Source organism: Leucoraja erinacea, chromosome 10, assembly GCF_028641065.1.
Source record: "Leucoraja erinacea ecotype New England chromosome 10, Leri_hhj_1, whole genome shotgun sequence".
In the NCBI taxonomy this organism is placed as follows: Eukaryota; Metazoa; Chordata; class Chondrichthyes; order Rajiformes; family Rajidae; genus Leucoraja; species Leucoraja erinaceus.
The window spans coordinates 9,061,603-9,083,265 of record NC_073386.1 but is presented as its reverse complement, the minus strand read 5'-3'; the positions used below and the strand labels follow the sequence as shown (position 1 = coordinate 9,083,265).

The 21,663-nt window shown below is 44.3% G+C and overlaps 1 protein-coding gene across 9 annotated transcripts in view; it reads right to left on the bottom strand.

The window, feature by feature from the left end:
• The window catches only part of ccdc18 (coiled-coil domain containing 18), a 78,654-nt gene that overhangs the window by 22,619 nt on the left and 34,372 nt on the right, over positions 1–21,663 (bottom strand). For all 9 annotated transcript variants that reach the window (XM_055641422.1, XM_055641423.1, XM_055641425.1 and 6 more), the window contains 7 exons: positions 19,535–19,669; positions 10,465–10,542; positions 9,938–10,054; positions 6,957–7,124; positions 6,713–6,855; positions 5,264–5,427; positions 2,810–3,023 (listed from right to left, as the gene is read on the bottom strand). In XM_055641422.1, coding sequence (XP_055497397.1) covers positions 2,810–3,023; positions 5,264–5,427; positions 6,713–6,855; positions 6,957–7,124; positions 9,938–10,054; positions 10,465–10,542; positions 19,535–19,669 — 1,019 coding nt within the window. The remainder of the gene's footprint in view (positions 1–2,809; positions 3,024–5,263; positions 5,428–6,712; positions 6,856–6,956; positions 7,125–9,937; positions 10,055–10,464; positions 10,543–19,534; positions 19,670–21,663) is intronic.

Genomic DNA, 21,663 nt, shown 5'->3' with positions numbered 1-21,663 from the left:
TCATTATTTTCTCGTCCGAGTTAAACTTAGAACATATCTAAATTGAATCCATGTGCACGACACAGAAAACTATTTGTAAAGGATGGAAATTCATTTAACCCTTACACCACAGGTTGCAATAAATCAATAACATTAAATGGTTTATGCATGCACTTATGCAGACAACCAAAGTAAAGAAGATAGTGAAGGGTTAGGAAGAAAATTACTGCATAGTGGTAATGTAGTGGACTGTAATACATTTGGGATATATTATCTTAAGCCCATCTTCCAAGTTATATAGCTGTGCTGATGCCAGCAAATTACTTCATTGCGGATATCCTGTTACACTGTATTACAGCATGGTAACAGGCCCTTTGGCCCAACTTGTCCATGCCAACCAAGATGTCCCATCTAAGCTAGTCCCATTTGGCCTATTTTGGCCATAACCCTCTAAACTTTTCCTATCCCTGCACCTGTCCAAGTGTTTTTTACAGCATGTTGTACAACCTACTCCAACAGCTCGTTCCATAAACCTACCACCATCTGGTTCCTATGAAATCGTTCCCCTCCCACCTTCAACCTATGTCCCCCACCACTCTCTTCTTCCTTCCATAAGGTAAATTCAGTATACAGTTAGCTAGTTTATCCTGGATCCAAAAAGATCTAACCTTCCAGATCTTATCATGTTTGTCACATACACTTGGCCCATAAAGACCCCAGTCTGTGAGGTTAGACAAGCACACCTCTTCAACCCTCACCCTGAACACCGGCGTTCCACAGGGCTGTGTGCTGAGCCCCCTCCTCTACTCCCTCTTCACCTACGACTGCACACCTGTACATGGTACTAACACCATCATCAAGTATGCGGATGATACAACGGTGATTGGCCTCATCAGCAACAACGATGAGTCTACCTATAGGGAGGAGGTCCAGCTCCTAGCAGCGTGGTGCGCTGACAACAACCTGGCCCTTAACTCCAAGAAGACCAAGGAGCTCATTGTAGACTTCAGGAAGTCTAGGGGCGGCACGCACACCCCCATCCACATTAACGGGACGGAGGTGGAACGTGTTTCCAGCTTCAGGTTCCTGGGGGTCAACATCTCCAATGACCTCTCTTGGACCCACAATACCTCAACTCTGGTCAATAAGGCTCACCAGCGTCTCTTCTTCCTGAGGAGACTGAAGAAGGTCCATCTGTCTCCCCAGATTCTGGTGAACTTCTACCGCTGCACCATCGAGAGCATCCTTACCAACTGTATCACAGTATGGTATGGCAACTGCTCTGCCTCCGACCGGAAAGCACTGCAGAGGATGGTGAAAATTGCCCAACGCATCACCGGTTCCTCACTCCCCTCCATTGAGTCTGTCCAAAGCAAGCGTTGTCTGCGAAGGGCGCTCAGCATCGCCAAGGACTGCTCTCACCCCAACCATAGACTGTTTACCCTCCTACCATCTGGGAGGCGCTACAGGTCTCTCCGTTGCCGGACCAGCAGGTCCAGGAACAGCTTCTTCCCTGCGGCTGTCACACTACTCAACAATGTACCTCGGTGATTGCCAATCACTCCCCCCCGGACACTCCTCCCACCAGGAAAACACTATGACTGTATGCATGTAAATAGATGTATTTATTGCTCATATTCTATGTTGCTCTTCCAGGGAGATGCTAACTGCATTTTGTTGTCTCTGTACAGTACACCAATGACAATTAAAGTTGAATCTGAATCTGAATCTGAATCTGTAGAGTAAAAAGATGTGTTTTCCTTGCTATCCAAACAGATCAGATAATACTACCCATAAATACAAACAAGTCAAACTCCAGGGAAATAGAAAGAGCAAAGGGGAAGATAGAGAGTGCAGAATATAGTTCTCAGCTTTGTTGTGCATCAGTTCCATTGACAACGTTCACTGTCCACCAAGGGGTAGAGGTGAATTGGACAGTCCCTAGTTTCAGGATGGACCATTCAGAAGCCTAATAACAGAAGTGGAGAAGCTGTTCCTGAACCTGGTGGTTCACACTTTTAAACTTCTGTAGCTTCTGCTGGATGGGAGCAGGGAGAAGAAGGGATACCCTGGGTGGAATGTCTTTGATTATGTTGGCTGCTTGTCTGAGACTGCGGGACGTGTAGATGGTGTCAATGGTGGGATGCCTGGTCACTGCAATTCCTTGCAGTCTTGGGCAAAGCTGTTCACAAACTAAGCTAGAATGCAACCCAAAGTATGCTTTTTATGGTGCATCTGCAGACGTTTGTAAGAGTCATTGGTGACATGTCCAATTTCCTCAGTCTCCCAAAGTACTGTACCTTCTTGTCTGTTGCACCAATGTGGTTGGTCCGGAACTGATCATTCATAATGTGGAATATATTGTGGAAGAAAAAAAACTAGTTTCAGTACAGGTAATTAGAAATACCGAATTGTTACAACATAAAACAGAAAATGTTGGAAATAGCATGGCAGGCAGCATCTGTCGAAAAATAAATGGTCAATATTTCAGGTAAAAGACACTTTGTCAGGTGGGGAAGAGAGAAAAACAATTTTAAGTTGGAGAGAGGGCGAGGCCACAGTTCCCATAGTTATAATCTGCTGATGTAGTCATCTAGTGAAGAAAATTAGAGAAAATAAATAAGAGTACATTTAAAAGCATGAAATACTTGTCAGAGCTAAAGGAAATGCCCAGACCATCAGTCAGTGTTAGTGACGAGAGAAAAAGTTACCACATATGACCAGATATAAAAGAAGCAAACTGATGGGGATAAAATCAAGTAAATTAGTCTAAAAGTTTCTTTATAACATGAATATCCATGAAGTTCACCTTTTCATTCTTGAAACTCACCTCAGTTCATTTGTGAGCTCGTCATTGGTGTAATTCTTCTCATCAATGGTGTTCTGCGCCTTTTGTAGTATTTCCCGGAGCTCTTTAAGCTGATCTAAAGTGTCTTGTAATTCCTTATACATGTTCTTTAATTGATTGTCACTCTCCTGAGTTTTCTGCACTGAATTCCTTCGGTCTAACTCGGTTTGGTGCAGATTTTCCTCCAGATCACGCACTATTGGGTATATTTCAAAATAATTATATTTGCATTAAGGCAAAAAGATAACGTCTTCAGTCATACTTCATTCAATATTATACAGCTGGTCCTAAATGAGGTGAAATCCCTGGAAATTTAAGAGAAATGTCTAAATATTTTACAGATGCAAATTCTCTAACAGGCCATCTCAAGTTACTCACAGCACAATTATGAAAAGAAAATTTCAAGCTATGCAAATCCAATGATAGAAACAAAGTAAAACTATGAAGGCATTTAATAGGATGCTTCGTCAGGTAATTTCAAGAAACAGCTTTAGGAAGTATAATATATGTAGGAAGGAACTTCAGATGCCGGTTTAAAATGAAGATGTTTAATCATTGCATAGTCAAGTATAATCATTGTCGCAAAATTCTTTTTATTGATTAATTATCGGTATTCTGATGAAATGTTGAATATCAATGGTATTCAAAAAGTTTCACTGTACCTTAATTGGTTAAGTGACAATAAACGCAAACTTGAACTATTAGCATAAGAATCTAAGATTTTTAAATTCAGTATGACAAAAAGGAAAATAATCAGACACTTAAAGTACATAATAATTTGATGGCTGCGGGCCATCAATCCAAGGAAGGCTACTGGACCTGACGGCGTCTCTGGACGCGTGTTGAAGGACTGCGCAGACCAGCTGGCTGGAGTCTGGATGAGGATTTTTAACCAGTCTCTGGCACAGTCCACTGTTCCACCCTGTCTGAAGTCCTCCACCATCGTCCCCTTGCCCAAAAAACCCAACATCTCCAGCCTCAACGACTACCGGCCAGTCGCACTCACACCAGTGGTGATGAAGTGTTTTGAAAAACTGGTCCGGGGTCATATCACATCACTCCTGCCCCGAAGCTTTGACCCCCACCAGTTTGCGTACAGAGCAAATAGATCTACAGAGGACGCTGTAGCCACAGCTCTCCATGCTGCACTGTCTCACCTGGAGCAGCGGGGGAGCTACGTGCGGATGCTCTTTGTGGACTACAGCTCTGCTTTTAATACCATCCTTCCCCACAAACTGGTGGACAAACTGGGGGACTTGGGACTTCCACACTCCACCTGTACGTGGATAAATAGCTTCCTGTCGGGTCGCAGCCAGAGAGTCAGAGTGGGCCATCATACATCCACGGCCCTCAGCCTCAGTACCGGTTCTCCACAGGGCTGCGTACTGAGCCCCCTGCTCTACACCATCTACACACATGACTGCACCCCCGCCCACCACAGCAACACCATTGTCAAATTTGCGGATGACACTACGGTGGTGGGACTCATCTCCAGGGGGGATGAGTACACCTACCGGGATGAGGTGGAGCAGCTGACAGTTTGGTGTGAAGAAAATAACCTGCTCCTCAACACCTTAAAGACAAAGGAATTAATAATAGACTTTAGGAAGAATAAAACGGACATGGTACCATTGACTATCAGAGGGGACTGTGTGGAGAGGGTGGCGGATTTCCGCTTCCTGGGAATCCATATTGAGGAGGACCTGACGTGGAGCGTGAACACCACTGCGCTGCTGAAAAAGGTCCAGCAGAGACTGCACTTCCTGAGGGTGCTCAGGAAGAATAACATCACTCAGAGACTGCTGCTGTCCTTTTATCGGTGCTCCATTGAGAGCATACTAACATACTGTGTATGCGTGTGGTACACCAGCTGCACAGCGGCTCAGAGGAAAGCGCTCCAGAGGGCCATTGACAACGCCCAGAGGATTGTCGGCTGCCCTCTCCTTACCTTGGAGGACTTACACAGTTCCCGCTGCACCAAAAAATCCCAGAGTATCATAAAGGACATTTCCCACCCCGGACACTCCCTGTTTGAACTGTTGCCGTCAGGCAGACGGTACAGATCTACAAGGACAAGGACGAACAGACTAAAAAACTGTTTTTACCCCACTGCTATAAAAGCACTAAATGTAGCCGCCAAGGAACGCAGGGGCGAGACATACTAAGGGACTGTGGTACACTGTGAAATCGACAGAAGGATGGAGGGTTGGGTGTTTATGCGTGCTATTTTCGTGATATTTATTTTAGTTGTTTATCTTTTAATATTTTACCTTGTATGTATCGTTAGCTTTTAGAAATGTTAGATTGGTGCACTGACTGGCTGACATTTTTAAATTTCGTTGTACATGGTTCATGTTACAATGACAATAAAGAAACTATTCTAATTCTAATTTGCCACACACAAACAAAAGCACACAAACACAAAGTACTTCGTACCGTGTTCAGATTTTTTGTTTAATTCTTCCTGCGTACTCTGTAGAGTTATTTCTAGCTGGTTAAGGTAAGCATCCTTGTTTGTGTTATCTCTCCTTAGTTGAAAAAGTTCTTTTTCCAATCCATTCATTTCATCTTTGCATTTTTCCATCTGTGTCTGTATATCTCTAATAAGGATGGTAAAACAAATGAATACTGGAAACAAAACACATGGCAGGTACAAAGATCTTAAAGCTTCAGTGGATGCCCAAACATGCAATACTCAAGGAGTAAGCTTAGTCGTAGCTATTTATATAGCTTAAAAAATCAGACAAAAGACTATTTTATCCGTAAAAGACAAATTAAGACTTTTGAGCAAGTTTTGAGCAAGAAGCACTCCCCCCCCACCCCCCCACCCTCCCCACTCATATAGTATTCAGTCGTGAGGATCCAAGTAAGCCACATATTTAAACTTCTTCAGAAATGTATCCAGAGACCACCAATAAACATTTCACCTCCACTTTAAGACTTGCACGTTAAGTTTAAGCAGAATGCATAATGGATTTAATAGCATCTCAAAAGACACACAGAGAATAAGGCACACAATTAGGGCTTCACTGATATTTAAGTGAGATCCGAGCAGTAGGCCACAAACAAATATTAATCTCACGTACTTTACACAATTTTCTACCTGCACAACATCAAGCAGCAAAGGTAATAATAGGGTACTGGAAACTGCAGATTAAATGCCATTCAGTTCTACTATTTCCTTTTTTTTAATCCCCAAGTGTCATCACTCAAACTGGATAAACTGCACCTCATATTTTGTCTGTGTAGCTTACAGCTCAACAGTATGAACATTGAATTCTCCAATTTTAGGTAACGTACTAACAATCCCTTCCCGCCTCCCCACCTTTTCCACCCTCTCTTCCCTATTCCCCAAAAGGATGCGCACCCATTTCTCTCACTATTCCGTGACCTTTCCCTTTCCCCTTACTCCATTCACCTGCATCCCTTCCTCTGGCTTCACTTTTCTCTCCTGATCGCACAGCCTTTTTTTGTTTTTCCATCTCTGGCCTTTGTCCACCCATCTGCCAATCAAACACCCCTCATCTGAATCGACCCATCACTTGCCAAGCTCTGTCCCGCCCTCGCATCCTTTCCAAGTTTCTTCCTCTACTACAATCAGTCTGAAGACTGGTCCAAACCCAAACTATCACCTTTCCATGCCCTCTAGAGATGCTGCCTGACCCACTGCGTTACTCCAGCACTTTCACTTTATTTTCTGTAAACCATTATCTGCAGGTCCTTGTGCATTCAGTTCCAAAGGAATTCTGATCTCTGAACCTTATGCTAGATTCATCGTAGGCTCCTATTTAACAATTCCAAAGGTGTTATCAGCGATTTGAACAGCGTTTCTTTCATAAACATTTATTTTAAACTTTAAACGTGCTTTAAACTTGCAAGACTTACTTCATAGTACTGGTAAGTTCAGACACCTGCTGATGTTTGGAATCATGTTCGTCATAGGCCTTAAAAAGCTTGTCTTCTACTTTGGACAGCTCATCTGTAAATGACATCTTCTGTTTCAATAACTCTTGCTCCAGTTTGGAAACCTATTTCATAAATATAAATGTCATTTTTTTAAAATATTACTCCAGAAGAATGCGTGATTCCATTAAACAAGCGACCTTATAAAAATGAGATACCCAATCACCTCTCTCTCTAGAACTGCCTGGTGGTCCTCCAAGTCTCCGATCCGTGCTGTTTCTTGCTGTAGCATTTGTTGGTATTGCAGCAGTGTCTGTTGTAGTTGAACATTCTGTTCATTTGCTTCCTTTAAATTGTGTGCAGATATCTTCAGGTCTTTCTGGAAGCGATGTACCTTCAAGACACAAACTTCAGGAATTCTTTACTGCCTCTTGAAGTTGGATCTCTGCTGTTTAACCACACCCTTCAGTAGTCTCTCACAACCATTATCGGATTTGTATATGTGCCCCAAAAGTTAAATACTTCATGTAAAATCCCACTGTTTAAGATTTAATTTTTTTCTATAATTTTGCACTCAAAGTATATCACCTTACATTTTCCAAGAATGATCTGCATCATTTACCTATCCTCCTAACGAGCTTATCCTACCTTAGCGTCCTTTTATAATTATTGCAGTTTGCAAGATGTCTCATTTGATACCAATAATAGGGTCAATATTGATCACTGTACTAAATTAGGTTATTTCAAGGTTTCAGGTTCAGTTTATTGCCACATGCACCAATTAAGGAACAGTGAAATTCAAATTACCATACAGCCATACTAAAAAAAGCAACAAGACACACAACTACATAGAAGTGAACGTAAACATCCACCACAGTGGATTCCCTACGTTCCTCGCTGTAATGGAAGGCAATTAAGTCCTCTTTCTCTTTAATGACTGCTGAACAGTTTATAAATCAAACGTAAATAATATTTGTGCTTTCCATGTTTCCTCCAACTATGCAGAAAGCATTCAATGCTGAGGTTACACGTGTTCACAAATTTCAAGAAAGATAATCAGAAGAAATAACAAGAAATACAATTAGTCGTAATTTATAGACAGGTTACTTTTCCCTTCCCTTCTGCACTTTCAACATAAACCTGCATATGTAAAATAACAGAAGGTACACAAAAATGCTGGAGAAACTCAGCGGGTGCAGCAGCATCTATGAAGCGAAGGAAATAGGTGACGTTTCGGGTCGAAACCCTTCTTCAGACTGATGGGGGGTGGGGGGGAGAAGGAAGGAAAAAGGGAGGAGGAGGAGCCCGAGGGCGGGGGGGGAATGGGAGGAGACAGCTCGAGGGTTAAGGAAGGGGAGGAGACAGCAAGGGCTAGCAAAATTGGGAGAATTCAATGTTCATGCCTGCTGGACGCAAGCAATCCAGGTGGAATATGAGGTGCTGTTCCTCCAATTTCCGGTGTTGCTCACTCTGGCAATGGAGGAGACCCAGGACAGAGAGGTCGGATTGGGAATGCGAGGGGTAGTTGAAGTGCTGAGCCACCGGGAGTTCAGGTAGGTTAATGCGGACTGAGCGGAGGTGTTCGGCCAAACGATCGCCCAACCTCCGCTTAGTCTCACCGATGAAAATCAGCTGACATCTAGAGCAGCGGATGCAGTAGATGAGGTTGGAGGAGATACAGGTGAACCTTTGTCGCACCTGGAACGACTGCTTGGGTCCTTGAATGGAGTCGAGGGGGGAGGTGAAGGGACAGGTGTTGCATTTCTTGCGATTGCAACGGAAAGTGCCCGGGGAGGGTGTGGTACGGGAGGGAAGGGAAGAATTGACAAGGGAGTTGTGGAGGGAGCGGTCTTTGCGGAATGCAGACATGGGGGGAGATGGGAAGATGTGGCGAGTGGTGGGGTCACGTTGGAGGTGGCGGAAATGGCGTCACAGGATTATTTGTTGTATTTGCCGGCTGGTGGGGTGAAAGGTGAGGACTAGGGGGATTCTGCCCTTGTTGCGAGTGCGGGGATGGGGAGAGAGAGCAGTGTTGCGGGGTATGGATGAGACCCTGGTGCGAGCCTCATCTATGGTGGAGGAGGGGAATCCCCGTTCCCTGAAGAGCAAGGACATTTCCAATGCCCTGGTGTGGAACGTCTCATCCTGGGAACAGATGCGGTGTAGGCGGAGGAATTGGGAGTAGGGGACGGAGTCTTTACAGGGGACAGGGTGGGAAGACGTGTAGTCCAGATAGCCATGTGAGTCAGTTGGTTTGTAGTGTATGTCGGTCAGACGTCTGTCCCCTGCGATGGAGATGGTGAGGTCGAGAAATGGTAGGGAAGTGGTGGAAATGGTCCAGGTGTATTGGAGTGCTGGATGGAAGTTGGTGGTGAAGTGGATGAAGTCAGTCAGTTGTGTGTGGGTGCAGGAGGTGGCCCCAAAGCAGTCATCAATGTAACGGAGGTAGAGGTCGGGGATGGGGCCCTGGTACGTATTGAACAAGGATTGTTCAACGTACCCGACAAAGAGGCAGGCATAGCTGGGGCCCATGCGTGTGCCAATAGCTACGCCTTGTATTTAGAGGAAATGGGAGGAGTCAAACGTAAAGTTGTTGAGGGTGAGGACCAACTCCGCTTGGCGGAGGAGAGTGTCAGTGTCAGATGGGTATAGGTTGCTCCTCTGGTCGAGGAAGAACCGGAGGGCTTTGAGGCCATCCTGGTGGGGGATGGAGGTGTAGAGTGACTGGACGTCCATGGTGAAGATGAGGGGGTGGGGGTCTAGAGAGTGGAATGCGCGGAGGCGGCGGAGAGTGTCTGAGGTGTCTAGGACATAGGTGGGAAGGGATTTGACCAAGGGGGATAGTATGGAGTCAAGGTATGTGGAGATGAGTTCGGTGGGGCACGAACACGCAGAGACAATGGGTCTGCCGGGAGAGCCGGGTTTGTGGATTTTGGGGAGAAGGTAAAAACGGGCCGTGCGGGGCTGGGGAACGATGAGGTTGGAAGCTTGGTCGGGCAGGGCGTGGGAATTGATGAAGTTAATTGAATAACATTTCTTTACAAGATCCTTTGCCATTCTGTGCAATTTTTCAATTACTACAATGCAGAAAAGTGACTGGAAAGATAAGAATTTTAATATGATGTTTGGCTCATCAATTGACAGGAAGCCTGTGACCAGTGATAATAAAGATTAAATCAAGAGCATTGTGCAAAAAGTTTAATTTACCTCTTCTGATTTCTTTCTCAACTGTTTATCTTGCTGTTCCCTGTTTTCATCAACTTGTTGCATTTGCACTTTTACTTCCTCCTTGCAATTCGCCAGCGCAGTTTCCAGATCTTTAACCTGTTTTTAATATTGGTGTGACAATGCAGTAAAATATTTAGTCACAGAGAGAGCCAGATAGTCATACAGCATAGAAACAGACTCTTCGGTCTAACTTGCCCATGCAGATCAAGATGCCCAATCTACACTGGTCCCACCGGCCTATGTTTGGCCCATATCCCTCTAAACCTTTCCTATGCATGGATCTCTCCAAATTGTTGTTATAATACATGCCTCAAATATTTTCCCTGCCTCCTATTTAACCTCTTTTTTAAGAATTATTGATCTTGCAAATGGAAATTGCCATAAAATGGCCACCAAGTTGAGGCTCTTACTTTAAGATTTTTATGTTTATTCTGAATAATTGAAAGAAGATCAACACTGTAATTACTATAATAAAACGCTGTTATTAGAGGTTAAAGGTTACAGACTTTGGAAGTTCCTTCACCCGCTTGAGTTTGCAGGGATTTTAAAGTAGCATCATTTCTTTCATTTTGCTTCATTGATTCCTGTAAATATGAATAAAATGTGTTAGAAATTAAATTAATATACAATATTAGTAATGTTCATCTATCAAATTTAGTAAGATTAATATACATTTTAATACAAAGTAAAAAAACAATATACTAAGAATTTTGCTGGAATTATTTGACGAAGTACATACCGAGATAAAACCGAGATTAGAAGAACTTTTTTCACACAGAGAGTGGTGAATCTCTGGAACTCTCTGCCAGAGAGGGTAGTTGAGGCCAGTTCATTGGCTATATTTAGGAGGGAGTTAGATGTGGCCCTTGTGGCTAAGGGGATCAGGGGGCATGGAGAGAAGGCAGGTACGGGATACTGAGTTGGATGATCAGCCATGATCATATTGAATGGCGGTGCAGGCTCGAAGGGCCGAATGGCCTACTCCTGCACCTAATTTCTATGTTTCTATAGCAGGACAAAGGAAAGTCAGTAGATGTTGTTTACTTAGATTTTCAGAAAGCCTTTGATGAGGTGCCACACGTGAGGCTGCTAAGGAAGATAAGAGCTGACGGTATCAAGAGTAGATACTAGCATGGATAGTAGTTTGGCTGGATGGCAGAAGACAAAGAGTGGCTGTCAGTGACTAGCGGAGTTCTGCAGGGGTCGGTGCTAAGGCCGCCCTTCATTTTACATATTAATGATTTAGACGTGGAGATTGAAGACTTTGTGGCCAAGTTTGACACAAAAATAGGTGGAAGGGCAGGTAGTGTGGAGAAAGAAGGGACTGCAGAAGGACTTGGATGGGTTGGAAGAAAAGACAGAGAAGTGGCAGATGGAACATAGTGTAGCAAAGTGTGGACTCATGCATTTTGGTAGTAGGAATAAAGGCGTAAAGTATTTTCTAAATGGGGAGATAATCCAGAAATCAGAGGTGCAAAGGGACTTGGGAGTGCTGGTGCAGGATACCCAAGAAGTTAACCTGAAAGTCAAATTGACAGTAAAGAAAGCAAACTGAATGCTAGCATCTATTTCAAGAGGGCTTGTATACAAAAAACAGGGATGTAATGTTGAAGCTCTATAAGAGGCTGGTAAGGCTGCATTTGGAATATTGTGTGCAGTTTTGGGCACCATATCTGTGGAATGATGTGCTGGTTCTGGTAGGGTCCAGAGGAGGTTCACAAGAATGATCTCAGGGATGAGTAGGTCAACATATGATGAGCGTTTGTCGGCACTGAGCCTGTACTCGCTGCAGTTTAGAAGAATAAGGGGGACTTCATTGAAATGTACAGAATAGTGAAAGGCTTGGATAGAGTGGATGTGGGGAGGATGTTTCCATTAGAAGGAGAGTCTAGGTCATAGCCTCAGAATTAAACAGCATTCTTTTAGGAAGGAGATGAGGAGAAATGTGTTTAGTCAGAGGGTGGTGAATCCGGTGGAATTCTTTGCCACAGGAGGCTGTAGAGGCCAAGTCAGTGGATATTTTTAAGGCAGAGATACAGTGCCCTCCATAATGTTTGGGACAAAGACCCATCATTTATTTATTTGCCTCTGTACTCCATAATTTGAGATTTGTAATAGAAAAAAAAATCACATGTGGTTAAAGTGCACATTGAAGGTCATTTTTATACATTTTGGTTTCACCATATAGAAATTGCAGCAGTGTTTATACATAGTCCCCCCATTTCAGGGCACCATGCTTTGGACACAGCAATGTCATGTAAATGAAAGTAGTCATGTTTAGTATTTTGTTGCATATCCTTTGCATGCAATGACTGATTGAAGTCTGCGATTCATGGACATCACCAGTTGCTGGGTGTGTTCTCTGGTGATGCTCTGCCAGGCCTGTTTTGCAGCCATCTTTAGCTTATGCTTGTTTTGGGGGCCAGTCCCCTTCAGTTTTCTCTTCAGCATATAAAAGGCATGCTCAATTGGGTTCAGATCGGGTGATTGACTTGGCCCCTCTAGAATTGACCATTAATTAGCTCTGAAAAACTCCATTGTTGTTTTAGCAGTATGTTTGGGATCGTTGTCTTGCTGTAGAATGAACTGCGGGGCAATGAATTTTGAGGCATTTGTTTGAACTCGAGCAGATAGGATGTGTCTATACACTTCAGAATTCATTATGCTACTACCATCAGCAATTGTATCATCAATGAAGATAAGTGAGCCAGTACCTTCAGCAGCCATACATGCCCAGGCTATAACACCCCCACCACCGTTTCACAGATGAGGTGGTATGCTTTGGATCTTGGGCAGTTCCTTTTCTCCCCAATATTTTGCTCTTACCATCACTCTGATATAAGTTAATCTTCGTCTCATCTGTCCACGACCTTTTTTCAGAACTGGGATTCAGATTCATATTCACATTTATTGTCACATGCACCAATTAAGGTACAGTGAAATCATCAGTCTGAAGAAGGGTTTCGGCCCGAAACTTTGCCTATTTCCTTCGCTCTATAGATGCTGCCGTACCCGCTGAGTTTCTCCAGCAATTTTGTCTACCAAGGTACAGTGATATTTGAGTTACCATGCAGCCATACAATTAAAAGAACACAACAGAATTAAAAAGAACGATACAACTTAACATAAACATCCACTATAGTGATCACTGTGATTGAAGGCAGTCTTCCTCCTTTTGTTCACCCATGTTTGGGGCCTCGACCATCCTCATTCGCTGCTACGGACGGCCCGAATGTACAGGCCCTCCCGTCAGGATCGAATCTCCGACGTCGGGACGGATGGAACACTCCGCGGCTTGGAGTGCCCGAATCGGCCACTTTCTTACTGGAGACTGCGGCTTCTCGATGTTATCGGCCGCAGGCAGGCCAGCGGTCGGAGCTCTTCTCCGGCGATCCCCGGCAAGGGATCCCTGGCTCCGGGATGGTAAAGTCCGCTCCACACCTGCTGCTAGAAGCTCCGCAGACCGCGGCTTCACAATGTTAAAGTCAGTAGGCCAGCGGTCGGAGCCTTTCTTCTGGCTTCACGATGGAAGTCCGCGCTGCGCCTTCTGCTGAAGCTCTGGGCCTGACTCCAGGAAAGGCCGCACCAATCCAAGTTGTTTGGCCCCGAGGGAGGGCAAAAATGCGACTAGGAGAAAAGTCGCATCTCCTCCGAGGTAAGTGACTGGAAACGGTTTCCCCCTTTTCCCGCTGTCACCACCCCCACATAAAAACATACCGAGAGACATTTACACATACATTAGACACACAAAAAAAACCCACTAAAAAAGTCGAATTGATTGACAAACTGCTGGCGAGGCTGCCGTGCGCGGCGCCACCCAATGACATCAACTGTGGTTGCTCTTTTAAGTACTTCTTGGCAAACTGTAACCCGGCTATCCTATTTTTGCGGCTAACCAGTGGTTTGCATCTTGCAGTGTAGCCTCTGTATTTCTGTTCATGAAGTCTTCTGCGGACAGTGGTCATTCACAAATCCATACCTGACTCCTGAAGATCTGTCAGACAGGTGCTTGAGGATTTTTCTTTATTATAGAGAGAATTGTTCTGTCATCAGCTGTGGAGGTCTTCCTTGGCCTGCCAGTCCCTTTGCGATTAGTAAGCTCACCAGTGCTCTCTTTCTTCTTAATGATGTTCCAAACAGTTGATTTTGGTAAGACTAAGGTTTGGCTGATGTCTCTCACAATTTTAATCTTGTTTCTCACTCTCATGACTTATTTGACTTTCATTGGCACAACTTTGGTCATCATGTTGGTAAACAGCAATAAAAGTTTCCAAAGGTGATGGAAAGACTGGAGGAAAGACGAGGTGCTGAGAGCTCTCTTATACCCACATTAAGGAGGCAATTAAACACACTGGAGAAATGACAAACACCTGTGAAGTCATGTGTCCCAAACATTATGGTGCCCTGAAATGGGGGGGCTATGTATAAACACAGCTGAAATGTCAACATGGTGAAACCAAAATGTATAAAAATACCCTTTAATAAAATCTGACAATGTGCACTTTAACCACATGTGATTTTTTCTATTACAAACATCAAATTGTGGAGTACAGAGGCAAATAAATAAATGATGGGTCTTTGTCCCAAATATTATGGAGGGCACTGTAGATAGATTTTTGATTCGTACAGGTGTCAGAGGTTAAGGGGAGAATGGGGTTGGGAGGGAGAGATAGATCAGCTATGATTGAATGGAGGAGTAGACTTGAAGGGCCAAATGGCCTAATTCTACTCCCATCACTTATGACTTTATAAAAGGTGACCAAGTGGATTGACAAGGGTAATAATAATAATAATACATTTTATTTATGGGCGCCTTTCAAGAGTCTCAAGGACACCTTACAAAAATTTAGCAGGTAGAGGAAAAACATGTAAGGGGAATGAAATAAATAGTAGAGACATGACTAGTACACAAATTAAAGACAGAATTCAATTCAAAACACAATACGAGGCAATTCATGCACAGATGAAAAGGGAGGGGGACGTGGGGCTAAGGATAGGCAGAGGTGAAGAGATGGGTCTTGAGGCGGGACTGGAAGATGGTGAGGGACACGGAATTGCGGATCAGTTGGGGGAGGGAGTTCCAGAGCCTGGGAGCTGCCCTGGAGAAGGCTCTGTCCCCAAAACTGCCGAGGTTGGCAGTAGGTGTTGTCTCCATGGACTTTAACAAGATCTTTGAAAAAGTTCTGCATTGGAGACTCGTCTGGAGGGTTAGGTAACATGGGATCCATGGGGAGCTAGCAAATTGTGTACAGAATTAGCTCAGTGGAAGATGTCAGAGGGTGGAAGTGGAGGTTGTGATTCAGGCTGGAGTTCTGTGATCATTGGTGTGCCGCAGTGATTGGTGCTGGGTTCACTCTTCTTGTGTCATCTGTATTAATGATTTGGTTGACAATGATAACAAGGTTAATAATTTTGCTGATAACATAAAAAAATAGTGGTGTAGTAGACAGTAAACAAGGTCACTTAAGATTGAAACAGTGCCTAAATGAACTGAGGAAGTGGCACAAGATAATGTCAAATTAAATGTAACTATAACAAGTGCAAGGTGTGGTAGTATGGAAAGTTAAACTAGGTTAGGACTTGTACGGTAAATGATAGGGTTCTGGAGTATAAAGACAGAGAGGCCAATGGATGCCAGTCTATAGCTCCCTACACGTCCCAACACAAGCGGACACGGTGGTGAAGATGTCATTTGGAATGATTGCGTTCATCATCAGGGCATGGAGCACAAGAGTTGGAACGTCATGCTACAACTGTAAAGTCACTGATAGAAACATAGAAACAGAAATTAGGTGCAGGAGTAGGCCATTCGGCTCTTCGAGCCTGCACCGCCATTCAATATGATCATGGCTGATCATCCAACTATGTATCCCGTACCTGCCTTCTCTCCATACCCCCTGATCCCCTTAGCCACAAGGGCCACATCTAACTCCCTCTTAAATATAGCCAATGAACTGGCCTCAACTACCCTCTGTGGCAGAGAGTTCCAGAGATTCACCACTCTCTGTGTGAAAAAAGTTCTTCTCATCTCGGTTTTAAAGGATTTCCCCCTTATCCTTAAGCTGTGATCCCTTGTCCTGGACTTCCAAGTGATAAGACCACACTTGGAGTATCTTCTGAAGTTCTGGTCGCCCAGCTCTAGGATGGATGTCATTAACCTGCACAGGGTGCGGAGAAGATCACAAGAACTTTACCAGGACTGGAGGGCTTAGAATTTAAGGAGAGGCTGGATAGGCTCGAGCTGTTTTCACTGGAGTGTGGAAGGTTGAGGGGGGATTTTTCTGGAGGTATGTAGAATCATTAAGTCTTTTCCCCCGGAGTAGGGAAGATTTATAGATGCATAGATTTAAGGTGCGAGGAGAAGATTTAATAGGAAGCTGAGGGACATCTTTTGCATATAGAGAGTGGTGAGTATTTAGGTCAAGCCTCACGAGGAAACTGTAGAGATGGTTATAATTACAATGTTCCAAATACATTTAGACTCATACATGGACAGGAATGGTTCAGAGGGATATGGGCCAAATGAAGGCAAATGGGACTAGCTCAGAATGGCATCTTGGTCGGCATGGACAAGTTGGGCTAGAAGGCCTGTTTCTGTGTTGCACATGATCTTTCAACATATAATGTAAAAAATCAAGATGTGTTTATCTACTAATGCAGGGCAAAATATGAAATGGGAAAGAATAGAAAAAAAGGGAATAAGAAAAGCAACAATAAGAGGGAAAACAGATGTGGGCCAGGGAAGAAAGAGAATCATTGAGCCGACAGCAGCATTAGCATCTCTCTTTGAACTCACATGCTTGACAAAATGTGATCTATGCAATGAAATGTTTTTGTCAGGGTCACAAGAAACATGGAAATACAATTGCAGGTTTGTTTTGAACCGTTCTAGTCCAAATCTTACAAACTGATCGTTGGGTTATATCTGTCTCATGTGAAACTCATCCATTAATAAAAATAAAAATACTGGAAATAATCACATCAAACAAAATCAGTGGCAAAGAAATTGAAATTAAGATTTCAAGATTTTCACAAGAACTCACCAATTCCAATACGAATACAAATTTCATTACACGGCAATTGGTGTTATTGACAATAGATGAATCTTTGAAACTTTGAAAATCGGGTTGCGGGTTATCTGAAATTTTTGAATTCAGTATTTTGTGGGGTGCAAGGCTCACGTGTCAGAAGATGAGGTATTTACAATATTGACCTTTCTGGATGAGGGAATTGAAGGCAATATCTCCAAGTTTGTGGAAGACAGAGACTAACAAAGTGGGCAGTGATGGAGGAGGATGCTAGCAAGAGGAAGTTCTTGGTCAACCTTGCAGACTGAATGAAGATGCTCTGCAGACAGTACAATGTGGATAAATGTGAGGTTCTCCATTTTGGTGGCAAAAACTGGAAAGCAGACTATTATCTAAATGGTGGCCGATTAGGAAAAGGGGAGATGCAGCGAGACCTGGGTGTCATGGTACACCAGTCATTGAAAGTAGGCATGCAGGTGCGGCAGGCAGTAAAGTAGCAGTAAATTTAGCTTTCACCTTGCAAAAGGTTTGAGTATAGGCGCGGCTTCTGGCCAGCAGGGGCCTTGGTGCAGCCTGTCCGCGTTTTGCGTATTTTTTGGTCTCCAAATTGAGGAAGTTTTTGTTATTTTATGTTGGGGTGTGTGTGTGGGGGGGCAGGGGGTGGGGTGGGAAGAAAGGGGGGGGGACTTGGGGAATACTCTTTAGAATCTCTCCCTGCACTGGAGACCCTTACCTTTTCTCGTCGGGTCTCAGGTGTCGTTGAGGAAGCAACCGAGGAGCGGCCTCCAACAGGACAAGCTTAAGGATCAGGGGCCGATCCCGTTAAAACCGAGATGAGAAGAACTTTTCCGGACAGAGGTGGAGCGGTGGAGGAGCGTTGCCGCTGCCGCGCTAGCTGCTGCCAGTGCTGCTGCTACTATATTTAAGAGGGAGCTCCAACGTGGGTCTTGTGGACGACGGCACCGGGAGCCCGCGGGTCCCTGGAGGGAGACCGCTTTACAGGGCTCCTGCAACGGCGACTTCTCCCGCCCGAGTTGAGGGGTTGAAGAGCTCCTGGAGCGGGGCCTACATCACTGCCCCGCGCGGCTGGAATGGCCGCGGACTCTGCGAGCGCACACCGGGGTCTCTAACACCAAGACCCGGTGTGTGACCTCGCACCACCCGGCGTGGCTTTAATGGCCGCGGGACAATCGACATCGCCAGCCGGGGGCTATGACTTTGACTCTGACATCGGGGGGGGGAGAGTGCAGTGGAGAGATAAGTTTATTTGGCCCTCCATCACAGCTATGTGATGGATGTTTATGTTAAATGTAATTATGTTGTGTCTGGGGTCTATTTGTGTGTAATGTATGGCTGCAGAAACGGCATTTCGTTTGGACCTCCAGGGGTCCAAATGACAATTAAATTGACTCTCTTGACAGTAGTGCTATTGCCTTACAGCACCAGAGGCCCGGGTCCAATCCTGACTAAGGGTGCTTGTCCGATCGAAGTTTGTACGTTCTTCCTGTGGCCTGTGTGGGTTTTCTCTGAGATCTTCGGTTTATTCTCACACGCCAAAGATGTACAGGTTTGTAGGTTAATTGGCTTGGGATAAAGGTAAAATTGTCTCTAGTGTGTGGTGGGTGTGGGCTCGGTTGGCCGAAGGGATTGTTTCCATGCTGTATCTCTAAACTAAACTAATAACGTTGACCACCTCAACAAACACCAAGCGTGACATTATACTGAACTCTCCTACTGCTACCTTTTTCCTGAAAGATCATTCCTTTGACCAGAACTAATCATCCAAAACTGTTGAGCCCATGTTCAAAATCCGATTCACCTGGAATCGTCCCTCTCACCCTCCCGAGATCTATTCACCACTGACTACCGGTGCCACATGGTCAGTCTCAATTTTCCATTGCTCTTGCTCACTATAATCTACCATGTTCTGAATTTGCATTTTGCGCATTAAGAATTAACCTCAAAACGAACCTGCTAACATTGGTAGTGCTGTTCCAATTATGTGAACTGACATCTACCTTGCAAAGGCTGAATGCCATCTCTCTTGACACCTCCTCATACTAACCTCTGGACCATGTCTGCAATTAGGGCAGTCTTATTATCTCTGACAATCACAGATAGATCTTCCATCCATAGTCTCCAGTCTCATGGTCCCCCAGAAATCAAGTTGCTTAGATATTTAAGGCATTCAGAAATATGGGATTAGTGAAGAAAAGTGCATGACAGAGAAAACGTGAGATGTTTTACATATTTTCATGAAGGCAGAATAGTCCATTGGCTAGTTTGAAAGGTTTGAAAAATAAATTCTATCATCACAGATTCAGCTTTCAACTTTTAACACACATCATGGATGTCATGTCATAGACTCATTTCAAATAAAATGTCTTTATCTGACTTACTGAGAATGCAAGTCAGATAAATCAGATACATCACAACATTTTAACTGCATTGACTTACGTTCAAATCTTTTCAGAATTGTATACCTGGCTAATCCTCTCTAGATATGAATAATTAAAAAACATTAAAAACTATTCTTATCCAAACTTGCCTGTCTGGTTTCTTCCAGTAGGAATTCCAGTGATTGAATTCTGCTTTCCTTGGCATAGATGTCTTCCTGAAAAGTTGAGATTGTTTGTTTTTGTTTTATCATCTGCACTTGTTTCTCGTCCAGTTTACTTTCGAGCTTGAAAAAAAAAGAAAGTTTGCATAAATGCAATGCCTTCCATAATAATAATAATAATAATAAGTTTATTTATATAGCACATTTATAGTCAATTTTCATTGACCCCAAAGTGCTTTACATAATTTAAAAATCAGTTCCATACAAAGCATAAAGATGGGTTAACAAAATAATAAAATGCATAAACAGGACACAACTGTAATATAAACATCCACCACAGCATTCATCACTGTGGTGGAAGGCACAAACATTTTGGCCGTCCTCCTCCATTCCCCTCCCCCCCCCCCCCCCCCCCCCCCCCCCCCCATGGACAAGACCAGAGTCCAGAGTCCAGTCCAGGATCGGTCTTTCCTCACCGGAGACCGCGGCTTCAAGATTGTGTAGGCCGCAGGCCGGCGGTTGAGATTTAAAGTCCCCGCCGCAGCCAGAAGCACCGTAGACTGCAGGGCTGGCGGTCGAAGCTCCCCTCCAGGGGTGATGGTAAGTCCATGCCGGGCCCGCGGTAGAAGTTATCCGCGGGCCGGCAATGGCGGCTTCTTCTTCCCCCGGGTCCCCCACGAGGGGTGTAGACGCCGCAGCAGCTGGAACTCTGCAGACCGCGGCTTCAGGCTACGACTTCAGGCTGCCGGCTGCCCTGGGCCAGTGAAACGGAGCACCCCCCTCCGGCGAGCCCCAGCATGGGCTCACCCGCTCCACGCCGAGTCCACGCCGCGCCTGCCGCTGAAGCCCCGGGCACGTCTCCGGGAAAGACCTCGCCGATCCTTGATGGTAGGCCACGGGGGAGGCGACCTGGAAAAAGTCGCCTCTCCATGGAGGAGGCGACCGAAGCGGTTTCCCCCTTACACCACCCCCCACACAAAACACAAAAAACCCCACTAAATACACACTTTAAAACATACTAAAAATAAAAAATAAAATTGAAAGGCTGACGCGCTGCTGCCATGGCTGCCGCCAGAACAGCGCCCTCATGACATCATGATATCAAAATACCTGAAATTAATGTAGTTGAATAGATATTGTCATTGTGGTAATGTAGGAAATACAACAAGATCATAAATCAATATTAAAGTAATTTCAATTTAAAGAAACTCCTACCACATTCAGAATATTAAAATCAAATACCAACGGCATGGATAAAGATTCAGAGGAAGGTCAATGTTTACATGTCTGAGGAAGGGTCTCGACCCGTAACATCACTTTCCTTCTCGCCAGAGATGCCACTTGTCCCACTTAGTTACTCCAGCATTTTGTGTCTACCTTCGGTATAAATCAGCATCTGCAGTTCCTTCCTACACATGCGAATGTTTACATCTCAAAGAATGTTACTAGCTGCTAGAGTTTGTGCATTACTGGTGGAATAATACTAGATGATTGCAATATAATTGATTTTGGAAAGAAGAAGGGGATAAGAACCAAAGTGGACGAGTTGAAAGGGGTTGAAATAATGCTGGGAATTAAAATAGATTTAGTTCTGAACGGGTTAAATATTCCAATATAATTTACTCCTACAGAAGATTGACAAAACAGAAAAGGAAGGAGTGTCAGGGAAGATAACAGTGACGCCTTGAAAGGATTGCATAAGGTCTTAAAAGTCATTAGGATAGGCGAGTCCTTCAGACCTAATCAAGTTTATCCTAGGACATTGCAAAAAAGTAGGGTAGCGATTTGTGGAGCCCCTGGCAGAAATATTTGTATCATCATTGGCCATGGGTGAGGTTCCAGAAGACTGGTGGATAATAATGTTGTGCCTCTATTTAAGAAAAGCTGCAAGGTAAAGCCTGGGAAGTATAGACTGGTGAGCTTTACATCAGTGGGGGGCAAGTTAATGGAAGGGATTCTGAAAGATAGGATGCAGTTGTAAAGGTAAGGACTGATTAGGGATAGTCAGCATGACTGTGCGTGGGAAATTGTGTCTCATTAATGAGATCCAGGACGAGCTAAATAATTGGATGTAAAATAGACTTGATAATAGGAAATGGAGGGTGGTGGTAGTGGGT